The 27,216-nt window shown below is 38.4% G+C and overlaps 1 protein-coding gene and 1 non-coding gene across 7 annotated transcripts; both read right to left on the minus strand.

The window, feature by feature from the left end:
* Positions 1 to 353: 353 nt before the first annotated feature.
* Positions 354 to 26,610, minus strand: LOC131336006 (protection of telomeres protein 1b). Of its 6 annotated transcripts, XM_058371613.1 has the most exons (11): positions 26,409 to 26,608; positions 15,237 to 15,373; positions 10,242 to 10,428; positions 7,470 to 7,537; positions 7,215 to 7,303; positions 4,219 to 4,500; positions 4,045 to 4,121; positions 3,807 to 3,865; positions 1,550 to 1,702; positions 1,191 to 1,306; positions 772 to 910 (listed from the first exon to the last, which is right to left on the minus strand). In XM_058371613.1, the coding sequence occupies exons 1-10, from the start codon at positions 26,533 to 26,535 to the stop codon at positions 1,205 to 1,207; spliced, it is 1,281 nt and encodes a 426-aa protein (XP_058227596.1). In that variant the 5' UTR covers positions 26,536 to 26,608; the 3' UTR covers positions 772 to 910; positions 1,191 to 1,204. The 6 variants fall into 6 exon arrangements, 4 of the variants coding, with proteins under 4 accessions (XP_058227595.1, XP_058227594.1, XP_058227597.1 ...); XM_058371612.1 differs by lacking the exon at positions 1,191 to 1,306 and having other exon boundaries at positions 354 to 910; positions 7,470 to 7,534; positions 26,409 to 26,605; XM_058371611.1 differs by lacking the exon at positions 1,191 to 1,306 and having other exon boundaries at positions 354 to 910; positions 26,409 to 26,604.
* LOC131299324 (small nucleolar RNA snoR113) lies at positions 17,263 to 17,354 on the minus strand. The gene has a single exon (XR_009190707.1). It is a non-coding gene; the product is annotated as a small nucleolar RNA snoR113 (small nucleolar RNA).
* Positions 26,611 to 27,216: the final 606 nt, after the last annotated feature.

Genomic DNA, 27,216 nt, shown 5'->3' on the forward strand with positions numbered 1-27,216 from the left:
GGATATCGGACGTACGGCCCGCTCTTTAATGGCGCTGAGGCAAGATATTCACCCTCATAAGTAGGGTTTTGAATCACGTGGTTGGTTCTCTGCTGCGTTGATGTTTTCACTCCCCACCATAACAAAATATATCTATTATGTATCAGAGTGTAATCAAAGGAAGAACAATTTTATTTGGTTGACAAAGTGAAAGGGGTCACTAAAACAATAAATGGGGACGTATTTCACCCAATGACCCCTGTTTTAACCAATTTTCATTCATTATGTAGTGATGCAACAAATTAGACTTGTGGACTTTAGCTGGAAAAAAAAATTGCAGACTTAATTATTTTAGTGAGATATCCACCCAGTTATTTAACCAAACTACACAAAAATCTCTCTCATTGATTTCAAGATCATAATATTTGCAGAGTCTGCACATACATTTAACAGAAAAACGTACTCCTCTACTCTGAGTTAGTCATTGATATGACACAGCAAATTTGGTAAATAAAAAAAGAATCAACACAGGCAATGACAATACAAGTTCTAAGAAATTGCCTAAACAGACAAAAAAGCAATTGTTTTTGTTCATACGGCATAGCAAACTTCGAATCTATTCGACTTCCAGTGCAGCAGCTTATATCTGGTGTAGAGATTTTTAATAAACTACAAACAAGCACCGTATAATACACTAACAGCGATAACGGCAGCTTCACTCAACTACCTTAGTGGCGAAGATACGATAATTCCTGCTTCCCCAAACATCACTCTTATCAAGGTAATACGATTTTATGCAACACTGCACCCATGGTGGATTTCTGGGGATACCTGTAATTTCTGTGCCGTCACCACTTCCGGTAATTCCGAGCAATTTGCTCATCTTCCTGGTTAATACATCAACGGCTGAATAGCCACCAAAAAACTCCTCCTATCATGTAAGAAACAATATTAATGAAGACAGTATCCCACATCAAAGGAAAGAAAATTGCATCTACATGAATTCCATAGGAGAATGTAGTGGCCTTCCATTTTCTCATAAAAAAGCACCAAATGTTTTTTTCTAAATCATTCTAAAAGAGACTCCTAAATGTTATAAAGCAAGAAAAGATTTAAAACCACCAAATACTAAGGAGTGGCTCCAAGGCACAGTAATTTCTTAGTTATTCTTGAAAGTTCATATATTTGCTAAAAGCCTAAAACATTTGTACCTAGTAAAACCAATCTAATCCAACGAATTTGTGTAGGTCATTAACCACGTATTTAGTCGATGAAGTAGTACCAAGTGTTTCAGCAAAAAGGATCTCTTGAATGCCAAATGTTTCAACTGAAACATGACATTAAAACACCAGTGATTTTGACTTGTGATTCTGGCACAGTCAAGAGAACGTTAGATTTATTTAACATAACAGAAACAATCGAAAAAATCAACTAAATAGGACTGTGCATAAAGAAAAACAGCCACAACAAAGTTCAAAGCATAAGGAGTGTAAATGATAGAAATATGAAATCCAAATGAACTTTTGGGACATTCGATTTTTGTAGAGCGTTCAACAATAAGAGTGCTTACACCATCTTCTGCATATACAAAAGCATGAATTCGGGCAGTTGGATCTTCTAGAGTCAGCCTAATTCTATATGTCCCTGTGGGGGAGCGAAAGTCCTCAGCTTTCCATGGACACACTCCAATGACCCGTACCACACACCTGAATTTAGCCGTTACCTATTGAGTAAAGATTCACGGAGATGAAACATAGAGGTGACATTAGGTTGCTGAAATTAAAGTTGCTTTCAAATCCAGAACTTAAATAGAAAACCTAACAGAACATTCATCTGCTGAGTAACTTAAAATGAATAATAATAATAATAATAATAATGAACTTTCCATTAAAATCTAATAATTCATTCCAATTTGCTCACACTCACTTCTAACCTACACTCTGAATTTTTAACATGTATTGATACTTCACCCTACTATATTTGATACACAATATATCATATTGATCATAATCTCGAACATGTGAAATAAAATCAAAGTCTTGTTGCATTTCATTTAAGTCAGAGTATCCAGAGTTTCAGACAGACAAAAACCCACCCCAGTTTGGCTGATAAACAGGTTGGCTTCGTTCAGAAATCAATTTAGAACACAACTGACAAATTCCCAAAGGAAATCCAAACACCAAGAAAAGAACAGAAAAAAGAGTTGGAGACAAGCGAGCCCAAATATTCAAATATGAAGGCTAAAAGTAATGAACTTTGTCATCGGAAGGATATCTACCTGTACCAGAAATCGAAGGAAAACAAAAGTGCTGAAGTAAAAGGTAGACGGCAAAATACAAACACAATTATAAAGAGAAGAGATGTTCTCAATTTGAAGACAAGACAAACTGACATCTGAAGCAAAAATTCCTTATTCCATCTCACTGCCATTGTCACCACTACAAGTGGATGACTGTAATTTGCCACCATCACCTAAACCTCCCTCAACAACTGAAAACATCAGCCTGATACTTCCTTGACACCTAAGAAGTTCCACCAGATTAACTATGGGGTTTTTACGTGTAGATTCAGAAAAAAACGGAAATGCACCGTTAAGTATTTCTGGAATATTTTTTCAAAATTGCCCCTATAAAAGTGCCTAAACCACTAAAACGTGCCTAAACCTAAACCCTAAGGTACCCTATGAAAGTGCCTAAAACCCTAAACCCTATGAAAGTGCCTAAATACTAAAACCCTATAATAGAAAAGTGCACTCTAAAACCCTATGAAAGTGCCTAAACCCTAGGGCACCCTAGCTCTAGGGTAAGGCTAGGATAAGGTAGGGTACCCTAGCCCTAGGGTACTCTACCTTACCCTATAATAGGAAGAAAAAAAATAAAGTATGAAATTGTATTTATTGAAGGGTAAAAGGATAATCTTCATAATGTGATCGTCATTAGAGGTAAATAAAAACTGAGTTCATTCTTAATGGAAATTGACATGCACTTTTCTATCCTTAGAGGTAATTTTCTCATTAATTTTTCAACGAACAGGCATACCTAACACCATTTTCATCTTTTAGCATGGATCATATTTCAGAAGAATTAAAACAAGCCATAACAAGTATAACCAACGAAGACTTGTGAATGAAAATGGCTCAAAGAAAGTGCCTGAAGAGCCAAATGGAAATTCCTGTCTAGTAACTATTTCAAAAGAAAAGATGTATATAGCAGTGTAGCCAACATATAGCACAAGTCTCTCCTCAAAGAAAAGTAAAACAATAGTGGCTTTGATTGGGTTTCAGTTTTGAAAATTATTTGTAATCACTGTAAGAAATGAGTTTAAAAATTCCTCAAAGCAGATGACCATTTCGTCTACTGGCGTGAACCAAAATTAAATTCCTGTCTATACCACACAAAAGCTGAATATGCTAGTGTTGCCAACCTATAGTATAAATCTCCTAAAACAGATGTACAACAAAAAACCAAAAAGAGTATAATCAGCGCAAAAAAAAAGTACGAAAAATGCCTCAAAGTAGAGGACCAGTTGAATCAGTTGATCCAGTGGCGCACTAGCTCCACTTCGTCGTGTGAAGTTATATGGGTTCAAATCCTATGGAGGAGTTTGATACTCCATTTGTATAAAGGTGGGGTTGGGTTCCGGCAGATTAAGTTCATATGGCTTTTAGAAATATTTAAAACCACAAGCAAACAAAAAACAAACCAGGGGACTGTTGAGTTCCCTCTCTTATATATGCAATTGACACCTATCTTGGCAAATGCCTCTCTTTCTGCTAAATCTGGCAGTAGGGGACAAAACGAAAAATTAAATTTCATCAGACACGATACCTCTGGATCAGTGAGAACAGTCATCAAGGTAACGAAAGGCACATCCTCATAATAAGTCTCTGTAAACACAAAAAACCCTAAATGTGAGCATATATATATATATATATATATATATATATATATATATATATATATATATATATATATATATTAGTTCAATTCGAGAAGTCCCACACAGAAACTCACACCCAGACAGTAGAAAAAAGTTATTCACCGTCAATAAAAAACACGTTAAAACCTGTTATATGAGAACACCATGGAAAGCTCGACAAAGGCATACGTGCCCATTTTGATGACAACCGCTCCTCATAATTCCTGCAATTACATGGTTGAAACATACTGACTAAATTTTGATAAAACGAGCAATGTAGTCAGAATACATGATTTTGCCTTTACCAAAAGCAGCAATGACCTTTGCGACTGCAGCACGAGAGGGTCATCATTGGGCAAGTATCGGAGTTTAGTAGAGGGCATCAGCAAACCATGCCACAGTCCACCATGAAGTTCAAAGACCATATTAACAAATTTCACCCATCTACCACGTTTTAGCAAGTGAAGGCCAAGCTTCTCATTGCCTTGATCAGCCATAACCCTCAACACAGTTCCAACAGCTGGGAATGCACATAAAACATCCCTTGACAAGGGAAATGGTTCAAACCGTAACGGTAGCGAGTTCTCCATTTCGTCATCTAGCCTGTAGTTCACAAATAGCAGCAAAGCTACATGAATACAACATTTTCAATATCCAGAGTGCACATGGTGGGCAAGAAGATCGTTCTTTTGAACACAGATTTCAGATTTGCAAACAATGAAACCTTCCCAAAAGTTTCTTTATTCATTACAAGCTCAAATGAGCACAGCCTGATAAAAATCAAACTATTGAAACAAAGCACATAACCTCCTTTCACCGATGAAACATTACTGGTGCAGCAGCAGCAGCAGCCTGCTGTTCTGCCAGTAAGCCCTAACAGAAGTACCAAACTACCAAAACATAACCAGATTTGAAATATGGGATATATGCTACCTAGGTCCTTAATACGTTTTAAATACTCCCTTAATACCTTAAGATTAGTTCCTTTTGAGAGTCCCAAATTTTTAGTGGGACATGTACTAAACACAGCCCAATTAAAACCAAAATGTACCGGGTACCAATGTTGCCCATCCTTCTCCACTACAGAAGCGTCCACAAAGGGATAGTGTAGGAGAACTAAAAGTTTTACACTTGGACTTTTCACAGCTGATTGAACACGCATTGTGGGACATCCTAATTTTAAAGATGGACAAGGAAAAAGGGAAGGATCACTTTTTGTCCTTGCTCTAACATGGACTATATGGTGCAGGTGCATTTCCACGCGTCATACCGTATGGTACTGGGATGTCTCCAATAGTTCTGTAGGGCACGTCCTAGTCACTTATTTAAGTTGTATTTTGTTCAACTTATATAATTCGGAAACAAACTTAAAATCAAATGATAATAACTAAGACATTTCTATTTTTCACCAATGTGAAGGTCGGAAATTTTTCTTTGGTAGCCACGAGCTTCTCCCTCCAAATGACGTAAAAAGTGAAGGATCCGAGTGCATAAATTTGGTATGTGTGACAGACAAACCCCTACAGCGTCAGGTATCCAACACGGGTACCTAATACATTTAGAAGAGTCCACAGAACATAGGTAACAATAAATCTCCTCGAATTAACATGCTTTTCTTTTTTTCTTTTTTTGGGTGATTAGTTAACATGCATTTCCTTGATGAGAAAACGTGGAACTTTGTTCACTCTGGACATGTTAGAAAACCAACAAAGAATCTGGAGTTACAGCATTGTAATATGGCAGTAATCAGTTTTGGCACATGCATACAATCCAGAAAGTACATACAGTAAACTGCCACAATGTCTTATCTCCTGATCAAGAGTAGCACTGCCAAAGACCTAATTTATCCAATGCGACTGCCTTGAAGATCATTCAACAAAGTGCAAGAATATGAAGACACCAGGGATTACAAAAGTATGGTTATTGAAAAATGGTAATTCTACTAAAATTCACTCCCGATCCAACCTACTAATCATTTAAGCTCCTGAACCCAGAGAGAGGAGAGCTAAGCTAGTGTCCAACAGCTAAGGAAACTTAGGATAAAGCTGCCAATGGGTAGACTTCAGTGGATTCGGCCTTGGGTTGGAGATGGAAAGGACTAAACTTTGGCTTGAATGGTCCCTAAGATTTCAGCGAAAAGATAACCGACGAATTGAAGGCGAGGTTAGAGTTTGTGGTTGAAGGTTAGGTAGTGAGAGCTTCACTAGGGATATATGTTTAGTGCTTATAGGGACGTTTTAAAGATTTGAAAAAACAACTGAAAAAAATGCAGTTTTTTGCGCAAAAGAAAGAGGAAGAGACAAAAGGAGGAAGAACAAGCATTTCACGCTAGTGTTTGGCAATGACACACATACACATACTCTTGAATGGAACTCATACATATGATGCTTAACAAAAGAAGAACCACAGTTCATTTCCCAACACATACATATGAGAACACAATATCTTAGACTAGGGGTAAGCAAAATACCCGCGGTTCGCCAACCCGACCCGACCCGACCCGAAGGGGTTCGGGCGGTTTCGACCAACTGTTTCTGACGGGTATGGGTTGGAATATACAACTTTTTTGATTTTAGGTTCGGGTCCAGGACTGTACCCAGATAACCCGTCGGGTCCAACCCGACCATATTATATATACATGCATAATACACATATATATACATAATAACCCCAATTCTCTCACTTTTTCAAAACGCCAAAGGCAGCCAACCGTCACAGGCTCACAGCACACCCCCATGCTCCACGGTCCTCCACTCCAGATCTGATGCTGCCGACTCGCTGCCACCGCACACCGTCCAGTCCACACCAACCCCCCCCCCCCCCCCCCCCCCTCTCTCTCTCCCTCCACCAGATGCACACCGTCCGGCGTCCAGACTCAAGCCGTCCGGTATGTTTTCTGCATTTTCTTGTCTTTCTTCCTCGGATCTGCGTTTGCTTGACTTTATTGCAGCAAGAGGAATAGATTTTCTGCGTTTTCATGTCCTCCTTCCTCCAATTTGCATTTTCTGTCTCCATTGGTCCAACCCAACAGATCCGACCGACCCGAACCGACAAAAAGAATCGGTTTTCAGACAGTTCTTCTAGGTACTCGGTTCGGCTTCGGTTCAGGAAATTTCCAACCTGACATGGTCGGGTCGGGTGGCGGGTACAGTCCAAACCCGACCTGACATGACCCGTGCACAACCCTATCTTAGACAGGTTCACAATTTTAATCCGTTGGAAATTCAAAAAGCATTAAAAAGCAAATTGCTGCGTTAGTTTTCTGCAATCAAAACCTTAAGCTGTCGATAGTACAAGTTAATTCAATAAATACTCACTTTGATTGAATAGTAACTGGTGGAGCATCAGTTCCATCCCAAATGAATATCACCCACTCATTTTTTAGAACTTCATAGCTATGAAGAACCTTAACAAGGGAAAATAAAAAGATCAAGAACAATCACTGTTCCTGAAAATCGGTATTAGAAATAAATAAAAATTATTGAGAGAGGAAAAATACCTAATTTGCTTTAATTGGCAGTCAAATTAACTACCAAGATGAATTATGTAATATCGAAACCTAATCAACTAACCTTGCACATCAAATTTAGGCGTTTTCCCACCCTGATCTCTTTCAATGATAAGAATTCATTTGCGTCTACTGAGGAAACAAATTGAACAAGAAGCATGGTTAGACAGAGTAGAAAGGTAATGCAATACCCATCTAATCAATTAAAAACACATTTCATACTATGTTTAGATTAACTGCACCTCTTTTAACCATTCAATTACAAAAGCACTATAATCTATCTGAGTATGAAATTGTGCCAACTGCCAAGTAGTTAATCACGTTGTCAGACCAGCACTCCCCAAAAGGTAAGAAGTTCAGGAATGGGCTCATATTATATAGCAATCTCATGTTCCCTCCTTGCAAGTGGACAATTCATCCCGTGTCGGGTATGAATCCACGGTCACAAAGTCCATCAAGTTCTCACCTATGTTAGATGGACTCTTCTGTGACTATGTTTGGTTCGCTGGAAGAGAATGAGAGTGGGAATAGAATGCAAAGGGAAATGGAATAAAACACTACTCAATGGAGTACTCATTTCCATTCCTTCGTATTTTGAAATAAAGGTAAAAGTTTGCTGTTCGTTATCACAGACCATTTATAGAGATAATGGATCAATCATTTCCTTGAAATGTAGGGTACCAACATGGCAAAAGTATGGCTGTTTTATATGCTTGCTTATAATTTGGAGCAATGTTTTACATTTAATAATTGCACTTAGATAAATTAAATAGTTATAATGAATCAGGAAATTAAGAATCCAACATGAAATAACAGTTTAACGCCAAACTTATTTAATAGATTAATGTCATTATATTAAAGAACCTACCTACCAAAATATTTATTCTACAATGACGCACGCACAAAAAAAAAAAGGTTTTATGCTCTATCTTTGTTTTGGGTACAACGTCATATATCTACATGTAATTACCGATGATCTATGTGCAAGTCAAAATGAAAGCACATTCATTATTCACAAAAGGAGAAATCTCAAAATCACGTTCTTTTTACAACACAAAAAGGAGAAATATCATAAACACGTTCTTTTTACAACATAAATAGCTTAGAACCAGCTGTGAACACGTCATTACCTAAAAACCAAAAAAGTGCAAAACATGTCATTTCTTCAGAAAATCATGCACTATCGTACTAACTTTTAAAATTCATACAAACCAAGATACAAGTCCAAACGTCTTGAAAATTTTAAGAAACCAAGTATAATGAATCAGTTTCAAATGCCACCAACCTTGCTAAAAAGTTCAATGCAGAACTCAAGGTACAATAGCAACAAGGCAAGCTGGTCGAGAAATGACCAGTTTTGAGAAAATGGACACACGGACATGAGTTTAAGAGCAAATAAGGCCTATTTTATTACCAAAGAAAGCTAACACATAGGGCTAGACTATGTAAAAATCCCAAGAATGAATTCAAAACGAACTTGAAAGGATAGCTCTTCAAGAGAAAATGCAGAATTTTCTGGACAGCTTGGACCTATTTTCATAAGATTCCACTTTAGTACTCTAAAAGCCATTTCTAAACTCACCAAAAATCATGAGATGCTATTGAAACATTGTTTAACAAATCACAGTAATAGAAACCTCTTTTTTCCCCTTCATGCCATGAAATGTAAGTTCAACTAAAACTAAAAGAACAGACAAAGTGAACCACTTTCGAATTCACCAAAGATTCCACTTAGCCACCAAGGCACTGCAACATAACATAAATTTATACCAACAAAACTTAAAAAAACAAGCTCCTTCATTCATCTGTCAAAAAAAAAAAAAATCAAGATGTTGCTAAGAGTATCATTATGCCCGAGGTAAAATATACACGTTATCAAAATATGACCTTCAAGCCCTAACAAAAAGAATAACTTGAACAAGTCATCTAAATCCAAAAGATAGTACCACCACCGAGTGCATCGAAGCTTGTCCTTGGCCTTCGAACCTGTAACGTAGGGGTGAGGACGACCATCCACATAGATTTACTAGAAACTCAAATATGCAAGTAAACACGTCTTCAAATGCAAAAAATTTTGTTGGTTCCCATTGAACCCATTCCGTTTAACTCCAAAAATTTACTTACTCAACATAATTATAAATGTCAGTTCAAAAAATTTACTAATAAAAAATCATAAATCGGTAAGTACCAAAATAAATCAAGTCCTTCAAATATATCAGAAGTCAAATACTTCAACTCAAATAGCCAAAAATACGAGCACATAAAACCGAGGGTCCAAGTCCAACTCCGTGAGTCTAACTCATCAAAGGTTGTGTACCAATCTTGTTCTAAAAATCGGTCTAGGCGGCCGACTAGATGGCACTTAGGCGCTAGGCAGGGTCCGATGCCTAGATAAAAATCGGCCTAAGAGCCTACTAGTTGGGTGCCTAGGGAGCTAGTCAGCCTTTAGGCGCCTTCCACCCAACTAGCGCCTAGCGACTTTTAGAACACTAGTACTAATCCTGGGTAACTTCTCGAGTCATTAAATCATCCAAATTTATGGGTTACTAACTCAAAGGCCTATGGGGCACCTTATCCCGTGCAGGATAACGGACTATCAACTCATCCAAATTTTTGGAGGAGAAGCATTAGGTTTGTGGGGTTTAAGAGAGAGAGAGAGAGAGAGAGAGAGAGAGAGAGAGAGAGAGAACCAAAGTTACTATGTATACATTGTCCTTCAACAGAATGTCACACACAAATGTCATCCGCATACAGCAAATGATTCTCACTCAAACCTTCTAAAGTACAACTTCCCAAACAGTCCAGTTGCAATAACTAAATTTAACTTCCCAAATACCTCTATCAAGATAGTCGATGGACCACTTTCTTAGGACCACTATGAACTTCTTGTCTTGGTCTCTGGGCCGAAAGTTTGGAGATAACTGGTAAGGAGCAAAGTTTGCACTGTAATTCCCTTCAAATAGAGCAAATGAAGAGAACTTTTTGTTAAAAAGTGCGTATACTTCCCGTCCATGAGTTTTCATCTGCAGGAAAACATGCCAAGTATAGATTAGTGTGCTTCCATCTAATATTGGCTTAGGTGCCATTCTGCTTTCTTTTTAAACCTTCTTTTTAAAAAACAAGGTAATTTCAAGCTCAAATATAATGAAAATGGAAATAATTTTTTAATTTTTTTGCACTCTTTAAAAGATTTCAATGAGATCTATCAAACAAGATCCATATTCGTAAGAAAATTATTTGCGTAAACACATGATTTTTGAGCTTGAAATTATCTTCATTTTCTAAAAGTTCCTTTTTCCAGAAACCGGAACACCCCCTAAGACACCTTCGCTATGTGTATTAATGGAACATGCCAAACAAAATCCATGACACCAAAAGATTTGAAGGCGTTTTGCCGGTCAGACACGCACAAGAGCAGAGACACAAAGGTCCTTTTTTTATATTGCTCGGTGAAAGTCAGACTTGTTAGTTGAAGTTAGTAAGGTTTGATCGCATGTTAAATGCATCGGAGTACATGGTGTCTACCACTTGACAACAACTCCACTACTGAGACACAAAGGTCCTTCACAAAAGCGGCAAAAGGTGGATCCCCAACATCCATCAGTTGACATCAATAGTGGTTGCTAATTGGAACCCTAGGACTTAAAACATCAAAAGTGGTTGCTAATAATACCATACGCAATTGGAACCTTAAGACTTAAAACATTTCAATTGGCCAAGGAACAGCTCAAGCATGATAATCAGCCAAAATAATAACACTATCAGTGGGACTCGTCCATTGCAGTCTATTTTCATTTTTCATGCCCTTCATGCTGTATGGTTGGAGTTGGATCACTATGAGAGTCCTGCAAACATATTTACATTGAAGAAGTTATGAATCCTGAGTAAGACCAGATTTGGCACCAAATTTTGGCAGGGAACCACTCCCATGACTCCACGGGGAGATGTCTGTTCATTACCTTATTTCAAAAGGAGGAGGCTAATCAAAAGGTGTCTGTTCTTTACCCCTATTATAAAAGAGTAGGGCAGCCGGAGAACAAGGGGTGACAATTGAGTATGTGTAGGATGCTTTTAATGTAGGTTCTTATGTGTGGAATGTAGTCCATGAGAAGATCTCGACAGTTGATAACCTTTTTAAGAAGTGATAAATCTTCCCTATCGCCACCATACATGCAGCGCAAGTGTGATGGGTGCCAGTTTTTTCGGTTGCTGATTCATTGTGAGATGGTAAGAGACATGTCAGGGTTTGTTATGACTAGAGGACTTGTGTTTCCGATAGAGGGAAGGGTAGGCACAAAAACAGAAAGCATGCCTTTTAGTTCTTGTACGCTTCATGTGGATGTTATGAACGGTATGTAAGACGAGGACCTTTCAAGAGTTGAATGGCCTTGAGTAGTGGGTATTTGATGCATAGTTGGGTACTTAGGTATGGTCGAGAGTTTTCATTATCTTTGTGATTCATAGAACTTCAGGATCTTCATCCTTCACAATACCTTGTCAATACTTGAAAATGATCGTATGTAAGGAGCTCTAAGACTTTCTTTTATTCAATGTTCCTGTGCAAAATACCTGCCAACTGTATCTGCCATCTGTGGATGGGGAGGATGAAAGGTTGGGTTGGGCGGGTGGAAAGCTGTGGTGGTGGGTAGGGTTGACTGCAGATTAAATCCTCTCAATCCGCCATGAACTCAACCCCACACGCTATATATTTGTGTTGAAGAGTACAATGCACATTGTTGTCAAACTTTTGAAATCTGGTCTGATTTTGCTGTTAAACTTGCTCTTTGAAATCCAGTAATCTAAACTTGTTTGTTGCTCTTGTTCAAATGACCCTTGTCAATCTTGTACTCTAGTTTTTCCAATCTCTCATGTTAAGTTCTTTTTTTGCTTTAGAAAATTTGTCATCAGCCCAACCCGCCTTATTCCGCAGCTACAGGGCTAAACGCCCAACCAACCTATCGGTTTTGAGGCTGTGTGGATTGGTTAAGGGTGGGAAAATATGTAACCTGCCAAGTACAGGTTGGTTGAGATTATTTTTTAATAACACGTCGAAACCAACCTGTGCACATCCCTTGTATGCCTCTCTTCGTCTTGAGTTATAGTTATCCACGTATATGCTATATTTGTGTTGGCAGCATCCCATTTCACGCTCTTTAACAAATTTGCAATAATTATTGCAAAGAAAATCAAGATATAAACCAAGTAAAGAAGAACAGAGGTCTGGCACTTAATTGCACAAAGCGGGAACAGGAGCAAGAGCAGAAGCGGGAGCGGGGGTATGTAGAGGATCCTAAGTGTGCAGTGCCAAAAGGAGCGTGTATATAAGTATTTATTATGCATAAACAAGAGTGAAAAAAGACAGCCCAATATAGGTTTTATATCAAATTTATGGACTAAACAAATAGACAAGTCAAATACAAGACGAGAGTTATAAATCTCTGTAACTTCTTTTCTCTCTTTTTCTTCTTTCTTGCATATGTTTGCAAAATGAAGTCCGAATTTCTTCCTTGAGATTAGTGTGGAAGCTCCTATCTTATTTAAGGAGCAAGCTCCGGTCTCGATGGGAGCAAGAAGGGAGCACTGATTTGAGCTCCCATATTGAGAGCGCACCCATTTTGGAAGCGCCCTGCAACTAAGGTTTGGCAATTTAAAAGCCTAGCTTTCTACAAAATCTCTTTTTTAAATAAGAAAAGTCTAGAATGAAAAGTGCCCAAAAATTGAAAAAGATGAGTCCTAGTGGGCCAAAAGGACATTTAGCATGTCCTGATAAATTAGACGAGCTTTGATGTCAAATCCCATGAAATTCTAAGAGGGAGAACTAAGATGACAAGTTGCTTAGTTGGATAACTACAGACGTCAAAACCTAAATTATTAGCTCTCTGCCAACCAAAAAGGAATTGTTGAAGGGATAGGGAGTAGGGATGGCAATTTAAACCAAGCCAATGGGTACCCAAACAGCAACCGAAGTTTTTCCCACTGGTACGGGTTTGGTGAAGGATAAGAAATATCCGTTCGTGTTTGGTTCATTTATGGTTTGTCTAATACCCGAACCATACACAACCCGAACTGAAACAGTAAAATTACAATAGGCAAAAGTACATAAACACCCCCTCAACTATTAGTTTGTCTCACGGAGACCCCTTACATTTAAAATCGCCCATACAGACCCTCAACTACTCCCCATTACCCAAGTGACACCCTTCTGTCTCAGACCCGTTTGTGCTCAACCCCCTCATCCATAAATCGGACGAAAATATGCTTGTTGCATTTCATACACCCACCCACTCTAATCCTTCTCTTTCTCCCCTCGACAAACAGCCTCCAATCAAAACCCAAAACCAGCAAACAGATCTTAAACTTTTGAGCATTATTTAACAATACTCCGTACCAAAGATACCCATTTCATCTAACATTGAAGCTTTGGTTCATATCTAACAGATTCATAAACACTACGAGCATATCCGACTCACTTATGAATTGCATCCCACAGATCAGCCACGGTAGCCTTCTAAACAAACCCAACTTCAAAATGAAATTCGCAATTCAAAAGGTTGCAATCAAGTATGCACGCTGGTTTATGTATAGATCAATTCGAAAAATAAAATAAACCCAGTTTTCCAAAAAATTCAGCAAAATAGATCCATAAATGAATTGAAAGGAAGCCCAAAGATCAACGGCTTACCAGCGCAACAGACAAGTGAAAACATAAAATCGGCAAACAAAAGAGCAGCCACATTAGTAAATGTTATCGGTCAACTCTCCTCTCCCTGTTCGGTTATCGGGGTGGAATTGGGTGGGATCATGGTTTCGGGTACGAATATGGCAATATCTGTCACAATCCGCCCCGTTGCCATTCCTAATTGGGAGAGTGTGATTTTGTAAAGGAGTGTAAATGTGTCAAAGGAAAGCAAAAAAAGCAATCTGTGGAATTACCAGCAGCCATACATAACTCTCAATATATATATACGGGACGGTTCCGGGGACCCTTAAAAAAACCCTCCAAATCTTAATCTCATAGTTCCCGATCAAATTTTGATGATCCGAGCCGCTCAATGTGTTTAGAACGTGATTTTAAGGGTGTTTGCGAGAAACTGGCAAAAAAACTAATCGGGAAGGGCTTGATTTGAGTAGTTTTTTATTGAACCGTTCAACAAAGTTCAATAAAAAACTGTTCGGATGAAACCCTTCCCGGTCATTTTTTTTGCTGATTTCTCACGGGCACCCTTAAAATCACGTTCTTATTATATTGAGCGGCTCAAATCATCAAAATTCGATCGGGAACTTTGGGGGGGGGGTGTTTAAGGGTCCCCAGAACCGCCCCGATATATATATATATATATATATATATATATATATATATATATATATATATATATATATATATATATATATCTATAGATATATATAAACACACACACACACACACACACACACACACAATGTTTCAAATAAGGACCTCTTAAAATGCGGACTCCCCTTTCCCAATCGAATTTCGATGATCCGAGCTGCTCAATGTGTTCAGAACGTGATTTTAAGGGTACTCGCAAAAAATGAGAAAAAAAATGACCAATAAGGGCTTGATTTGAGCAGTTTTTTTGCAACCATTTAATAAAAAACTGTTCGTATGAAGCCCTTCCCGGTCATTTTTTTTGCTAATTTCTCGCGGATACCCTTAAAATCACATTCTGATCACATTGAGCGGCTCGGATCATCGAAATTCAATCGGTAGAGGGGAGAAATGGGGAGGTCCATATTTTAACTAAAATGAGGACCACCTCATTTGAAACGGACCGATACACAGAACTTGAAAGCATTAGCTAGCACGTAATACCTGCACGTGAGAAAGCTGAATTATATCTCCTGCTGACTCAACATGAGGGAGTGTCTCCATATTTTGAGCAAAAATATTGACTGAAATCCCAGGACTTGAATATGATTCATCAACAATTTTAATGGTACAAAAACAATCTGCAAAAAGGAAGCATCAGAACTTGATAACTCCAATTAAGCTGACCCTGAACAGCAATTGGAAACCAGTTATAAACTCTAGTATTTAATCAATGATCCTCCAACTTGTTGCGGTCATGCGGGAGGTCCAAGAGTCGGGAGAATTCCTCTAAGGTAGGTGTCGAAGTAGAGAAAAACAGGACATTATCTAGCAGATTTACAGTGCTGGAACCTTTTGTCCCTCCTACTTCTCACATGCATACCACAATCCATGCTCCATTATTCACTATACATTCATTACAAGGAAGACAAATCATAACCTATAGAGAAGAGGAGGGGGGGAAAGAAAGGAAGAAAGGAGATCCAAAATTATTAACACAAGCAACCAGATTCAATGAATTGAGTGATTTCAATTTAGCACGCTTCCAACTTAGCCAATGAATTGCCTCAAAATCATTTCATCATTGTGGACAATCTTGCAACAATCTATAACTTTCTAGAAGATAAAAACAAGGGCAAAGTACGGATTACCTCCCTATGGTTGAGCCTTTTGGCAAATGACCTCCCTGAGCTTTACTAATGACCAATTTGCCTCCCTATGGTTTTGGAGTAAAGTGCTACCATTACATTTTCCATCCAAACTGACGAGAGATGTACAACACACCGCCTATTTTGAGATTGGAAATGGAAAAAAAAACTGAACAGAAGAAATTTTTGTTATAAAATGACAGCACTACCCTTCTCATCTTCTTCTCCAACACTATCCTCCCAATCCCAAACAACACAACCCTCTTGCCCCATGGAGGAATCACCTCCCTTTCTACAACAGACTCCCAAAGTAGCAGAGATTTTGAGGGGCCAATCAAAATTCATTCAAACTCACTCACACACAAAGCCAACTAAATTCACTCAGACTCGATCTTTATTGCCCACATGCGCTGTGATCCATTATCTCTCTACCCGTAATTCACTCTCTTTGTGGTGATCTCCGCAGCTGCATCAATTGAAGGTACATTCGAACAATTCCCTTTCCTAAATATAGCCAATTGGTTGTGTTACATGGATCCCCCAAATTTTGGTAAAGTACCCACACGACACGGGATGTGTCAGGTGCTTCTATTTTCAAAGGGACAGGAGGATTAAAAGGAAATTAAGCCAAATCTCAGTTCGACTAAGCCTCAGCCAAATCACACAAATTAGTGAATACTTGTTTTCGATTTTGATGTTGCACACCAATCACCCATGATTTTGTGTTGTATCAACTTCAATCGCCTGGTAATCTGGTATCAACTCTGTGTGTGTGTGTACAATGTTGGTATGCATACGATTATGTATCTATTACTAATTTATCGGGTTCAGCTAAAACAAATTATTTTATTGGGCTTCAAAGTCTTTATTAGCCATGGTTGCCCTCTTAGTTTCTTAGGTAATTGGGCTAACATGGGGCTGTATATTAACTAAAGTGTTTGCTAAAGCTGCTGCGTTTATATTCAATACGATACTCTATGCCGAGGCTTGAATACTTCTATGTTACAAGGAATCGGGTGCGGGTGTATATCTAGGCACCTAATACCTAACATAAAAATTGGGGATACATGTATATGGATTATGGATGCATTTTAGAGTGCGAATATGGAGATATGTACTGTATTGAATTGAATTTTTTTGACGTATTACTTTATATTTTACAAATCGAAAGAACAAATAATAATAAAATATCCATAAAAATTATTTTCTTATTTTCTCAACATAAAGAAATAAAATCGCGATTAGTGTTAGTATATTTCTTTTATGTGGTTTCATTTGTGCTAGCATCAACCTTTTAGTGAGCTCTACAAGAACAAGAAGCAAATAATTGCACCAAAACCCAAAATAAGATCAGCGACTACAGACATGTCCAAATCAAACAACTGGCTCAGCATATTCCTTAGGATATGTTTCACCAATCTGCTACAACCATTTGGAAGCAGATGTAAGTCAGGCCTTTTTGTCATCATCGCCAATGATAATATTGTTCCAAAATGTTACTCCCTCCTTCCCAACTTGTTTGTCCATTTTTCGGAAAGCAACTTTTTTAAGGGAACAAAATCTTTACTCATGTAAGTTTTAACTTCCCATAAACTACTAGGCAAAAAGTGTACTATTCTTAGCTCGAACCCCCACTAAACTACAGAAAGTAGAAAAAAATCATAAGAGAAGCAAGACCCACAGAAGGTTGGGAAAAAATATGCCAGGTTCACCAAGTTCTACGACGGAAGGTCCCTCGACTTTTTAAATTTGTTTCTAAAATTCAAAAAGGGGCAAAAAAGGAATTATATAGAATTTCACTCACTAACTTTTCAAAATAGACAAACATTTTGGGACAATCAAAAAGTCAAAAAGTGGACAAACAAATTGGGACGGAGGGATTACTATCCAAACACCTTTAAGTTTTGAAAAGGAAAGGAAAGCAACGCCAAAGAACTGTGGGCTGTGAGTTTTCTTTCTATTTTTTTTTACGGCCTGTGGACTATGAGGATGATTGACCTAGACCAATTCAATTATTAGCATAAGGCACAACTACTTTCCATATAAGACGATCCTCAAAAGTTTATATCATTTCACCTAAACTCCGATTATTTCGGTACATGGTATGGGCATAGTTGTCAAATCGTGAAATGAATCGAGAATCGAAATGGTCATTTTTTGAATCATGAATCGAATCGAATCGTGAATCGCTCTGATTCTGTCATGACTTCTATAATGCATAGAAACTATGCTTATTGATTGGGCAACAACAATATATACTACAAATGAAAGATTTAGGCCAAAATCAATAAAAACCTTCTTCTAAATGATGATTTCATAATAACGTGGAGTATTAGGTAAGTTGCTTCGATTGCAACTACCAAGAGATGATGATTCGTAAATCCTACTTAAGGTTCTTTTTGTACAAAAGAGTTATATATAAGTACAAAACAAACCCTTAGAAGGTCTATAGGGTTGTTATATGCCCTTTATCTTCCTCATTTTAGATTCACTCCCATAATAAATCTCCTTTTCTTATTATCTATCCATATAAAATAGACAAAAGATGACATATAACAATACTAAGACCTTAAAAAAATAGTTTGAACCCTTTTCAAACAACAAAAGAAGCAAAACAAGAGTAAGAAATGAATTTCGGAAATTTCAAGTGAATCAAACGATTCACTGATTCGATTCACCGATTCGGATCACCAATTCGCAGCTATTTTCGATTCAAACAGCCTATTTGTATCGATTACCCACCGAATCATATCGAATGGGTATTAAACATGGTGCATCACCTGCTCCAAAACGTGGTACCATTGGAATACAGCACAATTACCATTGGAATTAAACATGGTGCACCACCTACTATATCATTGCCATCTGACCAAGGAAATATTACCACAAGGAGAAAGTCTGCACAATTGCTCCACCACCAACATACCTGATGCAATTCCTCCAACAATTTTTGCCAACAGATTGTTCTCCTCCACTCTAAGTCACTAGAAAAAATTCTAAAATTGAACCATCTTCATAGCACTCCAACCATAACACAATCTCTACAGTTGATTCCATGCCAACTTTACTTAGCAAAAGCCCAAGCTCCCTCCTCCTAAATCCTGGAACCCTCCCCCACCATAGTTTTGAAAGGGCACCTAGGTGTGAGGCTCATCAAGATGCAGTGCTTGTGCGTGGATAAAGGCTGGGAAAGACAATAATGACAAGGCGCACATCAGATGGAATAGATGCACGCCTATGGTTTTGGGGGTTGGGTGCACAAGGTGCGAGCCTCTTCCCAAATTGCAATGAAAATTAAAAAAGATGCTAGCACTTAGAGCTAAACGCGTAAATACCAAAAGTCAGCCACTTGCCCCATGACACCTCCAAATTTGTAAATCACTCCACCTCCTTCTATTTCTCCTCCTCCGATTTTCGTCCAATCATTATTTGATTCAGTGTTTTAAATGGTGAAAGGCGCACCAAGGCGCCAAGGACCCCTAGAGCTTTAGCGCAAGGCGCAAGGTGAGGAGTGCGCTTTATTGACGCGAAGCGCAAATTTTTTTTTTTTTTGGCTTGGTAGTGAGGCGCAATTTATTAGAACAAATTTTCAACACAAACAAACACTTATAAAATTTTCAAATGTCATAAAACATAATATTTCAATGGTTAAACGGAACCACCAAACACTAAACAAAAATTACATTTCAACTTGGTAGAATTTTGTATATGAACCCTTATGCAATACTTGCAACTAGGGTCATTTTATTATTATTTTCAGATGTCATCTACAATGAACAAAACGAAAAATACCATAAACTGTAAACAGGGAGCTGGAAACAAAATTTGAAATAAAAATAAAAATAAAATGGCAGCAGGTAAAGCTGCACGTAAAAAATAAATACCATACTTTGTAGTTTCTGTTGTAATGCTGAGAGGAGAAGAAGAAACAGAGACGTGAGAGAAGAAGGAGAAGAGATGTGAGAGAAGAAGGGCAAAAAATAAATACCATACTCTGTAGTTTCTGTTGTAATGCTGAGAGAAGAAGAAGAAACAGAGACGTGAGAGAAGAAGGAGAAGAGATGTGAGAGAAGAAGGGCAAAAAATAAATACCATACTCTGTAGTTTCTGTTGTAATGCTGAGAGAATGCTGAGAGAAGAAGAAGGAGAAGGAGAGGAGGAGGAGGAGCTAGGTCTGCTGTAACGCTGTTGTTCAGTGACTTGTGTCGATCGATCTCAACCCTAGAGGTTGATTTACACTCAAGGAAATTATTCAGCGCATCACCCATAATCTGTATGCATCATAGATGAAGGGTTGAGATTGTTTTTTGGGCTTAATTGACTGGGAAACCACAAGGCGCGCGCTTCATCGCCTTGACCTCGCCTTTGTGATCTGCGCTTAAGCGCCTATAACTGAGGTGCATACCCCTCGCCTCAGCGCCATGGCACGCGAGGAGCGCGCTTTCCAAATCACTGATTTGAATCTCTCTCTTCTCCTTTGACTTCACTTCATGTTTTGATCTGTAATACTCACTAGAAATGGGTCTTTGGAACTAGTTTTGCATCTTCGATTATGGTTTGGGGCTAGTTTTGGGTTTTGGTCTAGTTTGGTCTATACTGCTCACATGACACATAGATATTGGTTTTTGGGTCACTCATTCATACAAATTATGATTTATAGGTTCATATACTTGAGTTTGACAACTTTGCTAATTGGAAATGAAACGCACTAGAACTGGTGTACATGGGGAAATGAAAAATGGGAGTATAATCATGACGACTAATTGACTTTTTGAATCTAGATACTTTCAAAGATTTATCATCTTAAAATTTCATATCTTAACTACAATTTGCTTTCATTCCTGCTAATTCCTACTTTATATAATTTGTCTATTTTTGTTATTTTCTCGTTTTCTGACAACACTAGCACTCCATCTTGCGTCTTGCACCCAGATCCCAGAAGACCTATTGTCATCAATAGCTATTTCCCTCACCTCCTACTCCACTCATTGCCATCTACCCGACCTCGCATTGCTATATAAATCCAAGTCCTTATCTTTTAAGACCCACAAAGTACACAAACCTATAGACACCCCAATTTGGCTCAATAGATATTTCAGGGCCCACCTTTGGGACCGTCCCAATGATGAGCAAGTTGTGTAATTTTTGTGATTGACTTCATATAAGCCTTAAGAGTTTTATGGATCCTTGTAGGCCATTAGAAAGCCCATAAGTCAAAAATCTAGTTTCCAAGACGAATCCTTTTGTCGGCCGCTAGATCGTTCTACGAGCCACCACTTCATTTCTTCTCCAGTGGAACCTTTGTAGTTAAAACCTCCCCGTGAGATCAATCCCTTGGCCAGCACATCTTTCTGTTGGCTGCCAAATCGATTTCTCAGGAATTCTGGACAGTTTTGTGTGTGTTTGATCCGAAGTCAAACCCTAGCAGCCAAATAGCTTTTCTTCGGGGCCACGGTTAGAGTTTCCTTGTGGAGGTCTTGTAGCCCTAAGCTTCCATGTTGTATTGTGCAATTTGATTGGTCGGAGTGAGTCACCCATAAGCCTATAAATATAGAGCTTTAGGGTTCTGAAATACACATTACATACATCACCTTCTGCATTGATACTCAGCCGAATTCATCTCTCATCCACCCTCTATAAAAAGTAAAAACCCTAACTCCATATGGCCAGCCACAACCTGAGCGATCAAACCCCAAAGAACCCACTTAGTTCTTAGGGTTTCGTGAACCAATCTCAACAAATCACCCTTAATCCGAGCAAACAAGATACTGAGAGATCAAGGTGGTGAGGCCAATTGGCCTTTGGTTCATTGAATATTTGTATTTCAAATTCTAACGTTGTTCTATCAGTTTCTGTAATTTCATTTCTTGCGTGAGGAAGAACACTATTCGGCCAGTATATCAAACCCAACAGATGCATTCTTCGACTGGCAGATCAATTTACTGGGACAGTTTTGCTTTATTTGTTTTCTTGATTATTTTGCATGGCATCCCCTTCCCCTTTCCCGTGTGGTTCCTACTTCTGTTTAATCACCACATTTATTGTTTACAGTCTTAAATAATCAATTTATATGTGGAATTAAATAAAATAATAATTAAGTTCATGTTGAATGATTATGGGCCAGCCACGAGCTGGGCGATGAGGGGTGCCTAACACCTTCCCCTTCCCGTACATTTGGCTTCCGATTCCAGAATTCTTCCTTGTTTTCTTAGTTTTCTTAATTAAAACTAAATAACGACTCAATGCAAGTACGGCTATCACTATGTGGTGATACTTCTAGCCATGGGGGTATCCATAGTTTTGGTCTAAATCAATTAAACAAGTAGCACGATCACTGTGTGGAGACGCAAGTCCGAGGGGGTGTCTACAAAACCCTTTCATTTCCTTCCCAAATCTACTTTCCCCCACTTCTCAGAAATTCACTTAGACCCAGTTAAATTGTTGGGAAAGGAAAGGAAAGTAGAATAATGATAAGATTACCTTCATTTTTTATTTGTTCAGTTAGCAAGAAAGTTGTGGGACTCAAGTCTTGAACATCCCATTCTAAAAGTTGGCCAAGACGGTCCCCAACGCCTAGGGTCTAGGGTCCACGCATTGATTAGGCACTAAAAAGCTTTTGCACGGGTACGAGTACGAGTATGAGTACGGGTACTGGTACATTGATACAGGGAAACCTAAAATTGTAGGGCATGGATACAGCTAGGATAGGGCTCTAACAAACGTATTATTTGATTTAGAGCGGTGTATTACACGTAATAATTACACTTCAAATAAAGGAAATAGCTAAAAGACTTGGGCTATTTGGAATCCAACCTCAAATAATAATAGTTTAATGCCAAACTTTAGGTGCAAATCAGATTTTAACGCAATTATAATAAAGAACCTACAGATGAAAACAGTTATAGTACAAACATCCTAAGCAGAGAATAAGGAAGTTTTTCAACTTAGCTTCATCTCTTTGATATATACTGAGGTACTTCTCGGGTATGGCAAACGTGAAAGAAAATTTTTTGTAACAACCCATGCCAGCTGACATGCTAACCATTCGTCTAACCACGCGACTCAAAAGGATAACTTCGAGTTATACAGTAGCTGGTCGGAAACACTTATATACCATTTCCGTTTCTCTTTTGTTGCCGATGTAGGGATATCACAATCCCCCCATCTTGGTTCCAACGTCCTCATTGCATTGGCCCAGCAACTTTCCCTTGGTGGTCATAGTGTGGCACTTAGTTCTGTACAGCACATCAGTGTGCTTGTACAAAATTCTAGAGGTGGCCCCAACCATGTAGCCCGGGGTTGTGCTTTGATACCAATTGTAATGACCTGCGCTAGTTGACTTGCTAACCATTTGCCTAACCACGTGGCTTAAAAGGTTAACCTCAAATTAATAGTAGTTAGTGGGTCTTTACCTTATAAACCACTTTTTATGTTTCTCTCATTCCCGAGGCGGGACTCTTAGCCATAGGGTGGGTTCAACGAGGGGAAAGGTTGCTGGGCCAATGCAACGAGGACGTTGCATCCTAAGGTGGGGAGATTGTAAAGCCCCAATCCCACATCGATGGGTGAGGAAAAGTTAGTGTATTATATATGGAAACGCCCACAAGCTAACATGAGGTTAACCTTTTGAGTCGCGTGGTTAGGAGAATGGTTAGCAAATCAGCTGGCACGAGTCGTTACATTTTCAATACACCATCTTTTTAAAATTACCATGAAAATTTTCAGTACGTCTTTCGTGTACCCTATACAACTTTAGAATTACATGCAAACTACCGGTACCCAATGTTCTAAAAGTCACTAAGGGCCAGTCGGGCAGTCGGCCACTTTCGAGCTTCAAAGCCTAGTAATCGGCAATTAATCAGAGTATAGCAATTAGTATTCGGCGCGTAGAAATTAGTTAGACCTAGTCGGATAGGCCCCGCCAGCGATTAATTGCCAATTAATTCCAATTTTTAAAACACTACCGGTACCCGGTAGGTTAAAAGTACGTGTATGAGGGCATTTTACAAACACCCGTCCTTCATAGATGAAGCATTTTGTGTATTAGTCGGGAATGAGTCGGATTAATCGACTACACAGGGATTCGTCGGTAAGGCGGCGACTCTTCGACGAGTCGATTTTGTAATTTTTAAAAGCTTCCGGGCTAAATGTGTAATACTAAGATATACAAGGGTCAACTAATTTTAACAAAAACAAACTATGTATCATATTCCAATATACGTAATTTGTTCACCTCTCTAGCTAACATATTGATGATTAAAACCCTAGCTAACATCTCTCTCTCTCTCTCTCTCTCTCTCTCTCTCTCTCTCTCTCTCTCTCTCTCTCTCTCTCTCTCTCTCTCTCTCTCTCATGCACAATTATGTGTTAAGTAATGAATTTCATTTTGTTTCCAACTTTGTAATTGACTAGTTGTTTGTTACTAGTTACTAGTACTTACTCTTTTAGTGGCTGCTTTACTCTTAATTCTTTTCTTCTTAGTCTTATGTCATTTCTAGCGCAAACTCTTAGTTGCACGAAGCGGAAGCAAATGTACCTAGAAGCTCCCAAGGTCGGGAGCGACTACTTATATACTTTACATACCTCTAAAGCATGAAAATATAATCAAAATAAGAATTGCAGTTAACTTGAAACATTAATACGTAGAAATAAACAATAAAATTTTTTACGTTATTTTTTCTCGCAATTTAGTTGGTAGTAGTTAATATGGGAATTCAAATTTCCTCTCCCATCTTCTTTAGGTTATTCATTCTAGACTCAAATAGAATTAATATACTCAGGTGATTTAAGACTAATATCTAAAGTTGAAAAGTTAAAAGGTTGTGTTTAATGCCTACATCGTTTTTAACATCTACAGCCACACAACCCCCCCCCCCCCCCCGCTCTCTCTCTCTCTCTCAACCAGGGCCTCCACCCACCCTATCCTATTTCTCATTATATTCCACTCTCTCTCTCTCTGCAAAATAGAAAAAACAGGGGAAGAAGATCAAACGATAATGGAAGATCTGAGTTTCAGTGTTGATCATCTTTCTCCATCTTTGTCCCGCTCCCATCTCCCTTAGGAGTGCGATCCCGTCTCAAGGGTACAGAAGCACCTTCATGTTGGGTGATTCTTGCAACAACGAACTTACGGGAAGGATGGGAGATATTTTAAAAAAAATATGACAACAAACTAATCTCTAGTCCCCAACTAGTCAACCTAGGAGCTAGGCACCTCTTCCGCCCGACTAGCGCATTGCGATACTAGCACATTGATGACAACGATTAGTTTTTCCTCAAAGTTTGTTCTGCAAAATGCATAGCATTTTATAGTTGTTCCCAACATATCAAACTACCATATTTTAACTCACTTCACTAAAATTTTATTGGAACAATTTCCCCACTCAAATTCTTGGCATGTGAATGGAGCCTTAAGGATTCCTCTAATCTCCATGCATTCCCACTTTGTCTCCCACCACCTGATCAGCACCGAATCGATCATCACATTCCTAAAGCAATTGAGATTCACATGCCACCACCCTATCACCTTTGTTCTTGAATCCTCTGTTGATTCACTTCACTCAACCCCGCAGACAAACTTCCGTGCATCTATTACATTGACCTTCACCCGACAAATGGAAATAGATAGATTAAAAAAAAAAAAAGGTGGCAAAGAGATTTGAAAAGAAACAAAAAATATTAACTGTAATGTTAAAGATAGCAACTGAATTATTCCACTTCACTGCATCTTTTCCCCACTTCATGAAAGGTAGACTGATTTCAAATTCGAAACCATTATCTCCAATCCATCACATTATAGTAAGCTTTGGTTCTGAAACATGTTTTCCCTGGCTAAGTTTATCCAACAAACTTTCCTAACCTATACAAAGAAGGGGAAAAAAAAACACAGCTTTTCAGACAACAACTTAAAGAGAAATTGCAAGCAAACCATATACATGGAAGACTGTGACAATGTACTTCATCCACACATGAAGATAATACTTTCTCATTCATTGCACTAACTATTTGATGTTATGCAAGGTCTATAGCAGAGATTGCTGCAAAACAATTGAACAGACATTGAAATTCAGTTTCTAGGCAAAAGATTCATCAAGCTTGGTAAAATGTAAGTTCAACCTAGGCCATCAAAACACAATCTCTGTTTCCTCATATTTCCCTTTGAATTAATTGCGACTCGTGACAGTTGTGAGGACTAATGATAACGCCAAGGTTGTCCATTAGACTCTTTATTCCTCTTGCTACATTGTTGGGCTTTTCTCTCAACTGCGGTTTTACAATTTCAACGTTCTAATAATTTCCCAACATCATTGTGCAATATTTCGGGCACTTCCCTCCAAGCTCAACATCACTTGCATACTTTTGCTTAATTTGAGTAAACCTGCACCTCATTTCCGTTTAAGTTATAAAAAGCCAAAAGGATAAATGCTAGACAGAGTAGAAGATCCAGCAGAGTCCTCAATGTCGAAAACAACCTTACTTCATGATTCATAATGCGGGGAGAGAGAGAGAGAGAGAGAGAGAGAGATACCAGTGCCCTTTGACTGTTTCGGGATACTCGTCTCGACGACGACTCCGATGAGATTCACTTTCTGATTGATCGAAGCCATGGCGTCTACTAACTGAAGGAAGCGGTAGTCGTCGCTTCTACTCGCCATTTCTCTTCTTCACCACCGTCTCCGCAAAACCCTAGGTCAGTCTGCTGTAGAGAAGATTTACACGGGAAAATTTCCAATAAACCCCCCAAACTTTGATCAAACTTTAAAAAACTTCACTTTTACACCTAAACTTTTCTTTCTTATCCAAATAGACTTTTACCATCTAAATTTGTTCAAATTGGTAATGGGAATTGCTATCATGGGTCATTTTTTCAGTTAAATGCTGATTTGGTAGCCACCCCCCATCTTCTCTCTCTCACACACACACAACACCACCACCATAACTTTCATCTACTTATTTCTCTCTTAAGAGATTTTAAAATTTTACACCAACGAACTATGTGATTTGGGGGAAAGAGAGAAGGTTAGAGAATTGACAAATAAGAGAAGAGAGAGGTTGAGGAGGAATTTGAAGAGGGAATGTATCAATGGGTAGGGTTTTAATTTTGAAATTGGGAGTAGGATGGGAGTGGGTCAAAGAGGATTGAGTTGTGGTTGTGGTGGGGGAGGAGAGAGAGAGAAGTACCAAGTCAACATTTAATGGAAAAAAGGACCTATGTTGACAATTTCCATTACCAATTTAATGAATTTAGACAATAGAATTCAATTTGAATAATTTAAGAAAAGTTTAGGTGTAAAATAGAAATTTTTTAAAGTTTAAAAGTCTATTAGACATTGAGG

The sequence above is a fragment of the Rhododendron vialii genome, chromosome 8a (assembly GCF_030253575.1).
Source record: "Rhododendron vialii isolate Sample 1 chromosome 8a, ASM3025357v1".
In the NCBI taxonomy this organism is placed as follows: domain Eukaryota; kingdom Viridiplantae; phylum Streptophyta; class Magnoliopsida; order Ericales; family Ericaceae; genus Rhododendron; species Rhododendron vialii.